The sequence below is a fragment of the Cyclopterus lumpus genome, chromosome 18 (assembly GCF_009769545.1).
Source record: "Cyclopterus lumpus isolate fCycLum1 chromosome 18, fCycLum1.pri, whole genome shotgun sequence".
NCBI classification, from domain to species: Eukaryota; Metazoa; Chordata; class Actinopteri; order Perciformes; family Cyclopteridae; genus Cyclopterus; species Cyclopterus lumpus.
In genome coordinates this window covers 9,225,917-9,242,593 of record NC_046983.1, presented here as the reverse complement: position 1 = coordinate 9,242,593, position 16,677 = coordinate 9,225,917, and the positions used below count along the sequence as shown (strand labels likewise).

The window sequence follows — 16,677 nt, the reverse complement described above, 5'->3', positions numbered from 1 at the left end:
TGCGTTGGCTGGGGAAATTAATGAACTCACATGACTGGATATGACATCAATTTGACATCGTCGAATCATTATGCTTGGAAAAAAAATATAAATTGATGCAATTGGTAATGGAAATTGCACGATTCTAAAATTCAAAAAGGATGAACAATGAATTGTGCCCATATTTGACAGAACAGTTAAATGATTATTTTCATAATGTTCAGTTTATCTAAGAAATGAAGAAACATGAACCGTAATTAAAGAGTATTTTGTGATAGATACTGATTTGGCTGCTGAGGCATCCTGCCATCTCTGTACATCTCATTCATGCTATAAGATGAGGACATCGTGTGTCTTACTGCCCTCGTGTACCTTTGGAAACATGAGTAACAGGGAGGTGGAATGCAAGAGAAATGCCAGAGAAAATCAGGTCAACCGCTGGATTAGTAATGAATTTGTGGAAATCTCCTCAAACTGTGGGTGAACTCTGAGACGGTGTAGCTTTGCATACTGGGACGTACCATTAAAGAGAGGAGCAGACGTAAATCCAATGTGTCTCTTTATGAGAGGATCATATCAAATAAACATCAGAGAAGGAAGAGACCTCCACGTGAACCCAAAGCTTATTGAGGCAAAATTATTTTTTGATGTTTCTAAAAGACAAACAAACATTACTGTTCTTTCCAAAGATCCGGCACATCAAAGTCTTTGTTATTCAATGAGTATTTAACCAGATTTCCCAGCATGCTTTGCAAAGTGTAACAGAATGGTAGATACTGAGCTACCTAATTTAATCACAGGATACAGCGCAATAATGTGGTCTTATTTGCGAGAGTACATTATTCTTGTATTCTAACGCAATAGTAAATTATTACATAATACAGTATGAGCATTATTAGTTGGTGTAACAGTATCACACTGCAGTTCTCAAACATTTCTTCCCAATATAGCACCTGCTCATAGTCCTGTAAAAGCGTGTACACAAAATGAATTTATGGAATATAATTTTCTCATGAAATAGAGAAACTCATACTGTAACATCCAATATCTCCAGGTCGTTCAAGTATTGTCTCATTGTACTCATTGTTTCCTTCATATTCTGACACCGGCTATTGACAGGTCATGAAAAGAAAGCCTAATGAAAAAAAAAAAAAAAAAAAACTCTTTCATGTGATATTTATTAGATAACTTAAGATTTGTCCTCAGGGTTCTTCTGTCATTTAAGACTTTAAAAAAAAAAAAAAAAAGTTTAATTAATAGCGGGGGAACATTTAAAATGCGCACGACATGTTTAGACAATATGTGCGTTAGTCAGTGAATGGTGGTGAAAATAAGTCGAAAGGATGTAAAGATTATTAATTGTTGGTCCTCTAGCCTGATATTCGTTTGACTGGTCATGACAGCAAAATTACAAGATGTTAAAGAGCTATAATAAAAATAATATGGAGGAAACGGTGGCCATTTACTTTTGAAGACCTTTGTAATCCAAGAAACTCTCAAGATTTGGAAACCCGAGCCGATTACAAATTGGCTTGAATATAGGTGTGGTGTTACCGTATAGACTGAGGCGTGAAACGACATTTCAAACTGTAACGCAAGTGATCTCTAACGCTGCGATCCAAGTCGATTTCAATGGAGCTACAAACCGTGCTGGTGCAACAAAGAAATTTCCCCCTGGGGATGAATAAAGTATATCTAATCTAATCTAAACCGACACCTCTCATTGAGTGACGGGCTACAAATTGACGAGTGAACCAATCGTGTGTTTTTGTTTCACCGGCTTCCAAACCACCTAAAAACCACTGTGAGAGAGTTCCCAGTGGTATTCAACAACACAACCACATCAACAAAAGCTTGGGCAACACTTCCACGGCGACCCGCAGACGATGTAGCTGGCCACGCTCGGCCGTGCTGTCGCTCCTGTTCCATCGTAGTGTGAACACATTATTACTGTTGCCTTGCACAGGACTTTTTTTTTTTTTAAAACAACTCAGGGCCATGCATTAGCCAGATTGCATTAAAAAAAATACAGATCTAAAAGATTACACATTGAGAAAATACTTCTTTAATTAGTTCACTATTTTCTTAAAACAGTATCAACTTGCTGCCCCAAAGTAACAGTTAGGCGAGTCGGGGAGCCATAAAGCGTTTGCTTAATTATACTGTTGGCAGATTAATAGTGCTTATTCACTCAAATTAAAATATGAGTCAACAAGTAACTACATAGGTTGCAGGCAGGATAAATGGAACTTTCCTTTAACTTCAGCACACAGAAGCCACCGCACGCACAATAAAAGCCTCGATGGAAAGCCAACTTGGACATGACTCGCAAATACGGACATGAAAATGGATTGATGGTTGTTACGCCCTGAAGATGCGCAGTAATGGAAGCAAAGATTGACAGACTCAGGAACATGGGGGGCCGGTGACGTCTAGCAAAGGTCAGCTGGCACAGTGGGAAGCATGATGGATGTTTGCTCAGAGGAACCAGCAAAGTCAAATGACCTTTATTGCAATCAAAACTTTAACTTGAGGGCCAGTTTGTCACTCGACAATCAATTGCCAGCATTTCATGGCATCAGAGAGGAGCATGAAAAGCAAAGAAAACAATGAAAACAAAGCATGGAAAAGCATTCAAACGACCCGTGTTTGATGTATTTTGTTTGCATTTTGTTATATTGACATTAAACCAGCTGAATATGTGTTAAAGAGACAAAATAAATTACATATTAGATCTCTATCCCCTGCTTACCAACACACACACATATAGGTGATGACTCCTTATGGACTTCAGTGCAAAATTATTGAGCTCATTTCCGATCTATAACTTTCTGTACATTCACATACGCAAGTCTGAACGTCACTAAAATGCCGAGCCAGCTAGTGCTTAGAGCGATAAGGGAATTTTCCTGTGAGTCATAAGCAACTACTCTCTGAAGGTTTGAGGAACAGAAAAGGAGAGCTGTGGGACTGCAATATGCTGTTGCTTAGCACTCCTTTCCTAGTCCATTTATTTCAATGGCACAGGCATCTGTATTTAACCCTTCCAGCGGTTTCTGATGTTCTACCATTTGTCATCCTGACTATCTGGCCGGAGGAGCTGAGGGCAATTTACTTTTGTTCAATGTAAGGCTGAGTTGAAATAAAACGGACGCTGCCCTGTGGTAACCGCAACAATGACCTATGATCTACAAACTGAAGCAATTCTGTGGATTGAGCAAATTGCTTTGAATGGACTCAAACCAAATCCTGGCAGGTTAAAGGTGGCAAGACACTTACTGCTGTCCCCTGCTTGCAGCCCCTTTAATGTTTGCTCTTTGAGTCGGTCGGCCTTGTGTTTCTTCCTTCTGTGCTCCTCTAATTTGATCTGTAGGTCCTCGGCTACCTGCTGAAGCTCTCTGAGCTGAGCCTGAAGAGAGACAATAGAGGGACAAAAAACATCAACATCACTTTCATCCTATTCAATTACAGTTCTAGCACAGAAGGTCAGTTTTCTAGATTACAGTCAGTCATTGTGCAAGTAACTACACAAACAATGTGACATTCTGATTGTGTCTGAATAAGATTAGGTTGACCAAAAGCCACCAAAAATAAATAAAAATCCATTACCATCTCAAAAGACTGGTCATTCTGTTTTAATCAAACCACATGTGTCCTTTCCCACCATTCAGCTCCAATCATAATCTAAAACTTGGATCCATTTTTTGTAAATTGCAGCGAACACCCACCGCATATAACCATAGAAATGATACAACAAATATGATATCTATTTGCATGTTGATAATTCAAGTGTTGACAACAGGACAGTTGATTTATAACCTCAAAGGTTTTTATAGAAAGTTGTGCCTGATTTAACAGGCTTTTAAGAACCGTCTCTTTTCTTACCTCATCTTTCTTTAAGTATCAGTACATCTACCTGCAGACAACAAGCCCATGTATTTACTAAAACGTGTACGACAGCGGTCAGGCCTGCACAATGGACTATTTAAATCACTTGCGTCAGGAGCTGTTGCTGTCACACCAAATATGACAGCTTTTGACAAACAAGCATAACCCATCATTACTCCCTGTAATGGACCAATTAATATGAAAGAGCAGCAGCTCCTTGTTTGCGTGTTTGCATGTGCGTGTGCGCGCACGTGTATGTGTGTCTGTGTGTGTGTACAGCCTTCCGATCTTTCCTCAGAGACTCTCATAATGCAGTGATGGATTCTGCTTGGTTCGGATAGGGATGACTACCTTTCTAGGCCACGCTGCTTGCTTAGCCACCTTCAGTTGGCTGCAGTGATTTATGGGCTCCATTTTGAGCGAACGAAAAGATATTCACTTGTGAATAACACCCAGTGATGAAATACTATTTTGGTAATAGAACACCAAAAACTAATGCACAAAGTATTTGTGTTTCTACAAACAACTTTCTACAAATAATGAATCTAAAAAACTCTATTAAGATGACACATTAATCTGAATATTTCTATTGGGATGAGTAAAAAATGTTCAAAAGATGAACTCTGCTGATATGACAGTTTGAATAGATAAAGCAACAACATTCAGACAAAGCTACATTAGGGTGAGAAAAAAAACATTTAAAAAAGGATTTAAGAACCGCAAACCCTGCACATCATTCCCTGATGTAAAATGTACAATTAACGATGTGGGCAGAAAGATAATGCCGATCCTCCTAAAAGCAGATTTTATTGAATACCGATTAGTATTCAATTAACAGCAGCAGTTGGTCCTAGGGCGTGCGGTGCTGACACGCTACATTCAGCTCCCATTGTAAAAAGGCTTATAATTTATTTTTTTACGTTTTCTGGCATCCTGTTTCTTCAACAGCAGATTCTTATTTAACCCTCGAACAGCAGGAAGAGTTCACTTTCGAGTCATTGTGTAAGTCTTTCTGAGACAAGGCCCATGAGGTAACCCTGTCATATCAACAAAGACACACTGAGAGAAGAGGATCACATTGTGCCAGGAGGGCTGGGTGACACTGCAGCCTCGATCTGCCAATCAGCTGCCACAGAAGAGAACATGGAACAAAAAAGAAAAAGAAGCGAGGAAGAGCGCAGGGTACACACTCAGAGACCTTCAGCTGGCAAACCAGACATGCGTGAGACTGCATTGTGGGCGTGCGATAACAAGCGTCCTTCAGTCAAAATCTCTTGAGTTGAACAAGTGCCATCTTTGTACCTGTATCTTGCATCACAAGTAATATATGTTTAAACAAGTCTGACATTCTTGAAATGTACTTCTTTCCACGAACATCACTGTAAAGTGCTTCGGAATACCTTGAGATGAAGTAAGTCCTCACATAATCAATGGACAATATAGAAGGGTTGAGGACAGCCATGAGAGACTCAAAGAGCTGTGAATTAGACCTTCAGGCTTTTGTCTAAATGACAATAACTACATATTGGTACGCCATCTTGTGTGTGTGTGTGTTTCACCTCACCACTCCATCTACGCTCTCCCGGTTCTGTACAATAAACTATTTACCTCCACCCAACCTTGCCTCCCCGTGTCTGCGCTTGGGTCCAGCACAACCGAACACTCACAACCGATCTCTAACCTTCTCCTCCTCTCTAAGATCCTTGAGAAAATAGTCGCAAATTAGTTGTGTGACTTCGACAACATTGATCATGACATCCTATTACAGAGACTGGATCAGTCGATTGGCATTTCAGGTACCGCACTAAGTTGGTTTAAATCCTTTTTATCAGATCGATCTCAATTTGTATTTGTAAACGATGAAGCCTCAATGACCACCAAGTTCAACAAGGTTCTGTTCTTGGACCAATTTTATTGACTTTATATATGCTTCCTTTGGGCAATATTATCAGGAAACACTCCATAAACTTTCATTGTTATGTAGACGATACTCAATTATATCTATCGATCAAACCAGAGGAGAACTGAACACCTCAGAGATCAATTATCTGGTGATGTGGTTTCTGTAGATGGCATTGACCTGGCATCCAACACCACTGTAAAGAATCTTGGCGTTATCTTTGATCGGGACTTGTCCTTTAACTCCCACGTGAGGAAAATCTCCCTCTCGTGTTTTTTTGGGAGTTTTTCCTGATCCGATGTGAGGTCCTGGGACAGGGATGTCGTATGTGTACAGATTGTAAAGCCCTCTGAGGCAAAGTTGTGATTTTGGGCTATACAAAATAAACTGAATTGAATTGAATGTGCAACAGACAGTGGGTGAGCAAGACTGATAGTAAAACAGTGTGGAGACGACCCGTTTGTAATTTCTCAAATGAAGATAATGCATTAAGTAATGAACTGCACCAATAAATATATCTAACAAACATCTAAAGAGTTTCTATGCTGCCAAATTTACCAATTTAATTTGCACTGAACTCCGGGGCTCCAGTTTCTAATTTGGCCTAGTGCTTGTTGAACGAGCAAACAGAGAGCAGCGGAAACTGTGAAGTAGTTTCTTGAAGCTCTATAAAAAGGAGCATGTTGATTCAAAAAGGGCTTGATCACTAAGGTACTTGTTTACTTGTGCCAATTTACCCCCAACCATTTACTCCTTACTGTTTTAGAGTGATGCAAATGAAGCATAGTTACAGCAGGTGGAGAACATGTTATGGGTTATAAATGACTAGAAACTAGAATTGTTTTGATAGGAGACATGATACATTTGGAATATAATCATATACTGATATGTTTGTTATACTAAAATGAGAGGCCGCTGGTTAAGAAATATGCAAGGGCATTAGCTTGCAGTTCGTATTTGGACAGCTTAGTGATAGAAAACATTGAACGTACAGCAACAGGCCAGTGATTGATTTGCAGCCTACAGGCAACACTTTGCACCCTAGTGTGTGGGGAAATAGGCTACAGGTATAGAATTGTTCTACCCTGAACCATACAAAACTATATTTAAGAATTAACATACCAAAACAAAAAGGTTTGACTCAAACAATATCAAAGCCAGGCTGTGAAACGAAGTCTACATTACTAATACAGTCGACACACTATGAATATTAACGCTGGTTCCAAGTCAGCTTCTACTTTTGTGGAAGAAAACTGACGATTAGAGTTGGTTTTTTTGTATTATTTATCATGCACACAACATTTTTGCTTTAGTATTTTGTGTATTAAAGATCTAGGGATTAAGTTAAAATATATAGGCCGCCATAGACTATATATAGACCACGAAATGAATCGTGTGTACATTCTGGGCAGATCAAGTGAAAGTCACTTGTTTTCTCACAAAAGGAACAGGATAAAGCGTTTTAGGGAAAACCCTGATGAGTACCCCTCTCTTACTACAAAGCCACACTGTAGCAGTTACTTTCAGTGTACCTGTTTTCTCTCCAGAGCAACAGTCCCTCCTCAATCAGTTGCTGCTTGAGTTGCAAACCCTCGTCCAAGGTCCTCATCTGGCCCGCCACGTATGCTCTCTCTCTCTGTCCCAGATTCCTGGAGGAGAGAGAGAGAGGAGAGAGAGAGAGAGAGAGAGAGAGAGAGAGAGAGAGAGAGAGAGAGGATTTCTCTTCATTACAGAGAAAACAGCAGCCACCCCTTCTATAGTCATCGAGATGGCGCAATCCAATTTTAAGGGCCCACAATGCAACGGGAGCCAAATGGGAAAATAGAAGAGATAAGATGGGAGCTGATGCTCTGTGGATGAACTAAATTGATTTTTGAAGTCTGGCCAAACACAATAGGAGTGCGGACCTTGTGAAAACATAATGAGATATACTCTGCTTGTATTTGGTTTTAAGGAGAAAGGCAGTGACTGAAAACAGAGGACTGTCAACAAAAGAAGTGGGTTACCTTAATACAAGTTACATGCACACACACCGGGCAAGATTTCAGCATCAAAGTATGGCCCATCTGTGCATCTCAGATAAGATGATAAACATGATACGGGAGGGGCCTGCACTGATGTATTCGCAGACCTACCATCTATGCAGTGTGCACTTTATATTGCATAGAATGAATGAATTATCTGCATGAAAAACATATCAGTGTGGAGTTATTGAGAGTATAATTTACACTGTAGAAAGGGGTAGGTTGTCAGAATCCTTCTTTATCAAGGATCAGCTGTTCAAAACAATATTGTGATACATATACATTACAAGAGTAGGTCTGAACCGCATCAAGATTTTAAACCATAGTGACACCATGCCCCCTGGTGGCACAGTGCATCACTCTCTATAACAATAATACTATGATAGATACCTTTAGCAAAAAACAACTTGGATTTATCTGCATTTTTTTATCAAATTGCCCAAAATGTACTGGGTTGATACATTTGCCCAACTAGGCTGATTGAATATTTTCATCATTAGCGATGTGTGGGCCATATTTTAAGTCAAACTCTGTATGTGTTATTTTATAAATATTGAATCTCAGTTTTGATTCAACTGACCAGCAAGTGTTCTGGCAGTGAGCGTGGCTGTTGTATTCATCTGAAGCATCGCAGCAATCTGGCACGAGACACAGGAGAAACCAATCCAACGCACATACAAGAGAATAGAAGAGCATTCAATAGATCAGCAAGGAGAAAAAAAATTATTCAGCAACTATGAAAAGAACATTTTCAGCTCCTTTTTGAGCTTAGTATCACTCCCTTGCCACTAGAAAGTGAATATGTGAGAACACGCAATTGCTTTCCAACACCACATTTTCCCACAGCACAAGACGGCATCTTCAAAATATATTACTGAAGGGACAAATCTATCTATCAAAACAGTCACTGATCAGTTTTCCGTCGATTTTTGACAAATCAACTAATGGATTTAGCTCTCTGATTATGCCATATCTTGTTTTTTGAATAATTTTTTTAATCACTTAATGTTCATTAATATATTTTGAAGATGCCGTCTTGTGCTGTGGGAAAATGTTGTAGCAATTTTCTGTATTGTCTGACAATTCATTCATGGATAAAATCAGATTCAAGCAAGCTTTTTTTCTTTTTACGATTCATGTCTGTACGATCATCTTTAAGCCACGGACACAGGAAACAGCCTGGCTTTGTCCAAGGGCCTTCTAGCCTCTAAAGCTCACTCATTAACATGTTATTGTTTGTTTAATGTGTACAAAAACTAAGGAGCCAGCCGTTTCCAGTATTTGTGCTAAGCTAACCGACTGATTGCTGTAGCCTTATAGCTAACCACCAGACATGAGTCGCAACAATCTTTTCTTTAAGACTTTAGTCACTTTTCAGCCGCAATGGAAATTAGATCTTTGTGCCTGCATGATATATCTACTCTAGTTCAGAGAGGGTCTCCTTGAGATCAACCACTTATCAAGATCAGCTGCGTGGTGTTTGGTAAGTGCTCAGATCAGTTTTTTGTTCAGATGTTTCACCCCAGAGAGTAGGCAGAGTGTGATATTTCTCAATTACCCTCAATGCCATTGGTGACCGGTGGAACAAGGGCTTTACAGCTCAGAAAGGGAAGCCAATGAAAATCTCTCTCAACAACCAGCAGAAGAGGGAAAGCGATGTTGCATTAGCCATTAAGTGGCTCCACTCAAGGGAAGTTATGAGAAGACCGGTGGGAGAAAAATAAAGAAGGGAGGAAAGGGAGGAGGGGGCTTATTTTTTATTTTTTTTTACCAGCGATGGTTATATGCTGTTTAATGCTGCTGAAAACACTGGTCACAGATAGGAGACGTCAACAAATGTATTGATTGTATCCAAAGTCGAGAGCTACAGACACACAAGTGGACGAGACGGGGGGGGGGGGGGGGTGGGAGGAGATTCCTGTCTATGTTTGCAACTTAGTTTGAATAAAAAACAAAAAAAATATACAAGTTGCAAGATCCACTTTCAAACCTTTTCACCAGCTATTTTGAACAAAGAAGACAGTGTCTCATTTTCTGAGTCATAAATCTGTTTGTCACTACATCACCAGTAGCACTGTCCTCGTTGTCCTTGAAAAAGGCTAAAGCAGAAAGCGTTAATCCATGCTTCACTTCAGGTTCTGTAAAGTGAATTAGAGTCACCTCTCAGGAGAATATTATTTCATCCAATATAATGCAATATAAAAAGCCATACCACAGATGCCATCGTTGACTCGCGATGACGGGATGTAGTGTGGGCGAAAACCCAGATTGGTGCAGTAGAATCGGCCACGAGGGCAGGCTGAGGTGCCTACATGGAGTCAGGAGCAGAGGTCAGCACTATGTAATAAGCTATCAGAAACAAATGTATCTAATCAAAGCTATTCATAATACATGAGAAACATAGTACGACCCTTTTTCAACAGGCACAGATGATTCGCATTGTTTTTTGTTGTTTAATGATTATGCATATTTAACAGCCTGGTTTCCACCCGCTTAAGACTAGAACATGTTGAGTGGCAGCAGTGTGCAGTTTAAAAGTATTTGTACCAGCTCGAGAAATATTTTGTTGTGACAGTGAGCTGACCGTAGGAATTAACCATGTCTGATATACAATCTTAAGTGAATACCTATATACCTAATTCTTTCTTTTCCCACCCCTGTCTGCAATGAGTTCATTAGGAGGCTCATATTTATGTTGCATACAATCCCAGCAGTATGGGACAGCATAACAGCAGTAATGTGTACGATGGACTGTTTTTTTTTTTAAGCAAAAATGTGTTTAAAAGGAGCATTAATATAGCAGCAAACAACTATTTGCTATGGACATATATGGTGGAGTAATGGCTACCTGAGCAGAGAATTAAGTCACTGGGTGTTGTTCTCCGTGCTTCACTTTGCTTTTAGTGCATGTTAGCGCATGGGAGCATGCACCACTGGTTAGCTCACAGCCACCGCTCTGCAATGCTCTCATACGGGAGTCAAAGTTCATATTGTCGTCCCAACAGAGTTGTAATGGAAGCACAGCACCCACCGGTTCCCCCTTAGGTAAACACTCCAAGCTCTGTCAGCACCTTCAGCTATGAGCCGTCGGCATGTTGAGAGACACTGTGAAGCAATCGAAATGCCCCCAATCTCAGATCTTGCAACTTTACGTTTAGTAAGTTAAAACATGCTAAGTACGGAAATCAGAGCATATCTATTGCCTCCTCATGATTCTCAACATGGAGACAGTTGCACAAACAGTGCAAACAGAAAAACTGTGCTGACTGAACTAACAGTGTTTACCCGAGGGGTGAACCAGAAGGTGGGCGCTAAGCTTCCGCAACAACGCCAAGGGTCTGGACTGAGTTATCAGTGGTAACCGCCATAATGGTGCAGTTAGCTAGCCAGAGACTCACATGCACTAACATTCATGTGAGGACGACGACAGCGCAACTAGTGATGAACAAATGTATTATTTTCAGAAAAATATTTGTTCAAAATGGCTGGTTGAAGCTGAATTTGCTCCAATTTGCTGGCAACGTCCTTTATCGGTTTAATAAGACGATGGCGACCGACCGACCGAATACCCAAAGTACAAGACGCTCCGATTACAACACAAAGGGAGTTAGACTTCATTCTCTGCTCAGGCAGCCATTACTCAAATATATATTTTACATTGCAAATAGTTGTTTGCTGCTACATACATTTTCAGTTTAGCGCCTTTAATCACCCCCTTTATTATTTATTTATGGTTTTCTTTGACATTAGCCACAAATCGTCATTGTTCAACCACGTCAGCAGTTTAGGAAGGCTTCTGGTTCCCCAAGGAACAAGAGATTAACATGGTGATATTCTGAAAGGGAACCTAAAACCAGTGATGAGTTGATAAATACGATATTGATGTTTTGTAAACATGAGGGAGAGGGAACCAGTTGACATGTTACCTCAATAAAATGTATTTATTCCTTCATGTCCTTGTCTCATGAGGGCGGGGAAACAAAACTAATATCGGGCAATAATATAGTCTGAATAGGATATGGTCTGTTGGGGAAATGTGGGTTTAATTGATAGAAAGTGCAGCCTATCCCGATTGGTGAAACCAAAAAGTCAGCTGGCAAAACTATCACAAATAAAAACGCGCACAAAAGCAAACTTGGATGTCTGCTGTGATGAATATTTAACCAAAAGGCTTGCATTCTCAAAAACATTGATATGTTGAAAAAACAGAACATATCTGAAAAGTCAAGTCAAATAGTATTTATTCACAAACAGTGGTCACAGTGGTGAAACACTTGGTAAACAGACACCCACTGGGCCATACGTTCACGTTTTACCTGGTTCATCAGAGCCATCATCACAGTCACAGTAGTCGTCGTTCACCTGCTCAAAGGGAATGATCTTGGACCCATGAATGCACAGAAAGGACTTCCTCTGCCTGTAGAACCGCTTGTCTGTTAGGGGATGAAAACATTACTGAAGGATGCATGTTGATGGCCTTGGAAGTGCAGCTAGAGACGCGACCAGACAAAAAGGAGAACACTTCGAATAACACGTAACATCCACAGCATTTATTATTTCAAGACATAAGCTCGATGCTTGAGTCTGTAAATAAATGCTACTGAAACTATTCAATGAAACGATAGGTCTGGTTTTTATGGATGCCACCCAGCACCAACTTTAAATGCTGATTGCGGTTGTTACAAGCCGTCTGCAGCGATGACAACGTCATTGCAACTTGCAACATGTTGCATGTGTTGAAGCTAAATAGTTGTTAAGTTACATAATACGATGCCTAATTAGCCTTTAGCTAGCTGGAAGGCGACAGTGAACTTACAGGACGAAGATATTCCTTTTATTTTCCGTGAGTCTACGAAACCAAACCAAAAGACAGCGGCGATAATAACGTGGAAACGCATGTCAGGTGACACCATTATGAACTGTCTCCCTCTCGCCTTAGAATAACCCGCTTAATGGTGTTTCAAACTCATACATACAGCATTTAAACTGGCCATGTCCTTACTTCCTGAAACATGCAGTCTCGTGTAGGTTCTGAGCCTTTCTATTGGTTTCTGTCCCGGCCACATGTGATTCCGTCGACCAATCACGAGTGAGAACGGCTGTCGCCCTCAATAATACGTTAGTTCACGTTCATATTTTAGACTGTAGACGGTTTTTGAAACGGAAAGACGAGACATGTTCATGCTGTGTTGGCTTGTTAAACCTCATCGTTATGAATACCAGCCACGTGTTCTAGTTTGTAGGAAGTGCTTGACGGTTAACGTGATACACACAGTGTGACCAAAGATATACTTTCCTAAACAGAACAAGCACAGGAGATAGTCGGGATATATTATTATAATACTGCGAGGCAACCTTTACTCAAAGCAAACATGTCGACTGGTCATAGAAGGACAAGCAGGAAAAAGTTATAAACAACACGAACGTATCTGTTCCAATTAGGTGTCCCAGTGATCTACAATGATGACAACCTCATAGAAACGTGCAACATGTTGTGTGTGTTCAAGCTAAAGAGCTGTCAACAAAGCACGGCACACCATGCAGTGTACTTTTCAAATGACAGGACAGCTACTTAGCGTTAAGCCTGCTCAGAGGGGGGACAGTGAACTTACAGGACGGAGCGACTCCTCTTATTTTCCGCGAGTCTGCGAAACCACACCAAAGGACAGCGGCGATAATAACGTGGAAACGCATGTCAGAAGGCACAGTTACGAACTGTCTCCCTCCTGCCTTACAACATCCCGCTCAAATGGGCTTCAAACTCATGAAAAACAGTCGACGTTTAAACTGGCCATGTCCTTACTTCCTGAAAAATGCGGCCTCGTGACTGTTTTGAGCCTTTCTATTGGTTTTCTATCTCTAGCCACGTGTGATTCCGTTGACCAATCATGAGTGAGAACGGCTTTCACGTTCACTTATTCTATTCGTTTTATACTTTATCGACGACTTTGTTAAACGTAATTTATTTGCAATGAACAACTTTCACGTGTTCTAGTTTGTAAGAAGTGCATCAATCTAACCTTTTTCTCATTGCAAATATTTTGACTGGTCATAGAAGGAAAATCATGTCTTATTAATAACACAAACGGTGGTTCTGTTCTATAGACCTGAACTCAAAGCAGCGAAAATGATTAAACTCACCTCTGGTATAGGCTAATTAACTTCATTATATTATATACTGTGCACTTTTGTATTTCAAAGCTTTAACATTCTGAAGGTTAACTCATTCATTAAATGCACTACTCAACTCATTCACTAAAATGTAACAGTGTAACTCATTGGCGTTTGAATTGTGATTCTAATTTGTAGCATGCATCACTTTAATATATATTTTTATCTGATCATTCATTTCATAATATACTTTAATATTTTGTTATGTCATAATAGATCGATAGATAGATAGATCGATAGATAGATAGATACAAAATCAGGAATAAAACGAGAGCACCTTTTGGTAGTTTTATTAATAATAAACAATCTTTACAACATTTACACCATAACAAACATGTGACTTCAATCGGCAATTTAACTAGGTTTGAGGCACTTGAAGGGAATCTGGAGGTAAATCTGAAATCCAATTCAAAATAAGATTACCTAAAGAATTACTTATTTACCTAAAAATTCTCATTAGTCATTTGTCACTGTTAAGTCTTGTGTAAAGACCTGCAGTACTGCATAGTGACTCCTTGCTCTGAAGGTAAGAGAGGTCTCTGATCATGCCCGGGAAGGAATAGGAGTCCAGGGGTGGACGTAGTGGAAACACTGGCATCAGTCCAGATGTCATGTATGGTGACATAAAACCTGCCATACCACCGTTTGCAGAGGAGTAGGCCAGCCGTAAGGGGCCGACACCGAGACGGGGGTTAAGCTCGTACAGACTGCTTGTCGGAGGTGGCATGTGGAGTGGGGAGAAGGCAGACTTGTTCCCCAGACCACCAAGTGCTCCAGGCAGTCCAACAGAATGGCTGAGCGTGTTTGGTTGGTTAGACAGAGACAAGCTATCAGAGTCAATTTTGTTCTCTTTGGAGCTCAGCACCAGTTCAATGGTTCTGACAATGTCACCTTTGCACGTTCTCACCATAGACTCCAGGGTGTCCCGTTTCTGATGAGGGAAGATCTTGGCCATTATATCAGTGGGGTCCCGGTTCGGGCTCCGGTAGTCCTTGGGTTTCTCCGACTCGCTGCCGGACTCCGGATCCGAGGAGGAAAGCGACCTTTCTGGGCTCTCTATGTGGTCTGAGCGCTGATCAAACACCGGGGATGGACTTGCGCTGCCCTCGGTGAATGAAGTGGTGTTGTCCTTGTTTGGAGACAGGTCGTTCTTGTCTATTGGAGAGGGCAGCCGTGAGGTGAGGGGTGCAAAGAGGGGTCGGCCCATAAATCCGTTATAAAAGTTGTACTTGCTCAGTTTGTCATCTGAAATGTGGACAAAAGAAAACACATGGTTTCAAACTGGATGTGCAAGATTGTGTGAGTACAATTCTTGAAACAATACAAGTAAATGTGCCCTTATAGGCCGTCATAATGTGAGGTTATTGAATAAAACAAACTGCAAACAAACATCTAACTCTGAATTTAATAGGATTATTTTCTATTTATACAGAAACGGGTTAAATACTCTTCGAGCTAAACATTTGTATTCATAATTTACCATCTTGTTGGCTCTCTGCTCCAAAAACATCAAAACGGTTAGCTGTCGCAGTGTTTCCGGTAGCTGTTGGCACCCCGGGGCCCAGGGGTGACGCCTGGGGAATCCCTGTTTCCCCAACCATCCCAGAGACGGGGTACATGAGCCGAAGATCCCGGGCCTCGCTCTCCTCCTGCGCCTGCTGCCTCCTCAGTGCCACCTGTGCGGCCATCACCCGCTGCCTCTCCGCTATCAGAGTGCACTTTGCGCACACGCAGTCTCTCCAGCGACAGAAGCGCTTGTGGCCCTTCAGCGCCGAAACCACGCCGTGGTTCCTGCATCTGGCGCACTTTGGGGTGCGGGGGTATCCCCTCTCCAGAGAGGGATTACAAGCACGGAGGAAGAGAGACGCAGGACGCAGGTGGGAAGGAGGCACGTGCAAGCCGGTGAGAGGATTGTGCGTGGCCAGGCCAAGCGGTGTGATCCTGCCGTCCATCGCCTGAGAGGTTGCAAACACAGAGTCTTTAAGTCCAACACAAGTGTACTCAGTCTCGTGATGTGGCCTTCTCTTGAGTGACTCTCTCCACTGCCACTGGCACCCTGAAACAACACGCCTTAAGTGCCCTCTCCCCAGGTGGTTTGGCACGTAATACAACACCCTGGTCACACCCCTTTCCGCTTCAGCCTCTTAACAGCCTACCCCCTATATCATATGCATTTGCATGGAGGAGTAGTGGACTAATCTGATGGAACTGAGCCTATATGCAAGCCAACCATGACCGGACGTTGTACAATCTGAGGGTTGCACTTTCTGATATTGGGATCTGCAGGAAATTGTATTGATATTTTCATTGGAGTTTCAGTTGCTTTAATAGTTAATTATGTTTAGTACGAACCGCCAGTAAAACCGTGATGTATATATATATATACTTTGTTGATGCGGGTGTGTGAACAGAAAGATAAATATGTTGTCAGCGAGATACAATGAGCCTCTTTGGTCACCCTACTGAGCATTGAATATTCTTATTTTTTTAACACAACAATGGCCCTAATGGACACAAAGGCAACAAGTAATTATCTACCTGGTTATTCTGTTCAACAAATTACCTTGACAAAAGAGCCATCTGTCAACAAACACCCCGCAAGATCGGTGGATCACTAATCACACCTTGTCACATGTTTCATTCATATCTCTCCATTCAAACAGGATCCAGTTACACGCAGCAGATTGCCTTACCGTTATTACGTGGTAAACAACT

At 41.2% G+C, this 16,677-nt stretch overlaps 2 protein-coding genes across 2 annotated transcripts in view; both read right to left on the bottom strand.

Moving 5' to 3' along the window:
- The window catches only part of LOC117747775 (glucosidase 2 subunit beta-like), a 101,133-nt gene extending 87,603 nt beyond the window's left edge, over nucleotides 1–13,530 (bottom strand). The window contains exons 1-6 of the mRNA XM_034557223.1: nucleotides 13,404–13,530; nucleotides 12,108–12,224; nucleotides 10,004–10,099; nucleotides 8,372–8,429; nucleotides 7,303–7,416; nucleotides 3,259–3,392 (exon numbers count right to left, since the gene is read on the bottom strand). Of these exons, the coding sequence (XP_034413114.1) occupies nucleotides 3,259–3,392; nucleotides 7,303–7,416; nucleotides 8,372–8,429; nucleotides 10,004–10,099; nucleotides 12,108–12,224; nucleotides 13,404–13,485 (601 nt within the window). The 5' untranslated portion in view covers nucleotides 13,486–13,530. The remainder of the gene's footprint in view (nucleotides 1–3,258; nucleotides 3,393–7,302; nucleotides 7,417–8,371; nucleotides 8,430–10,003; nucleotides 10,100–12,107; nucleotides 12,225–13,403) is intronic.
- Nucleotides 13,531–14,297: 767 nt separating this feature from the next.
- On the bottom strand, nucleotides 14,298–15,990 carry LOC117747765 (doublesex- and mab-3-related transcription factor A1-like). Its single transcript, XM_034557209.1, has 2 exons — nucleotides 15,443–15,990; nucleotides 14,298–15,207 (listed from the first exon to the last, which is right to left on the bottom strand). The coding sequence occupies exons 1-2, from the start codon at nucleotides 15,912–15,914 to the stop codon at nucleotides 14,423–14,425; spliced, it is 1,257 nt and encodes a 418-aa protein (XP_034413100.1). The 5' UTR covers nucleotides 15,915–15,990; the 3' UTR covers nucleotides 14,298–14,422.
- Between the last annotated feature and the right edge of the window lie 687 nt (nucleotides 15,991–16,677).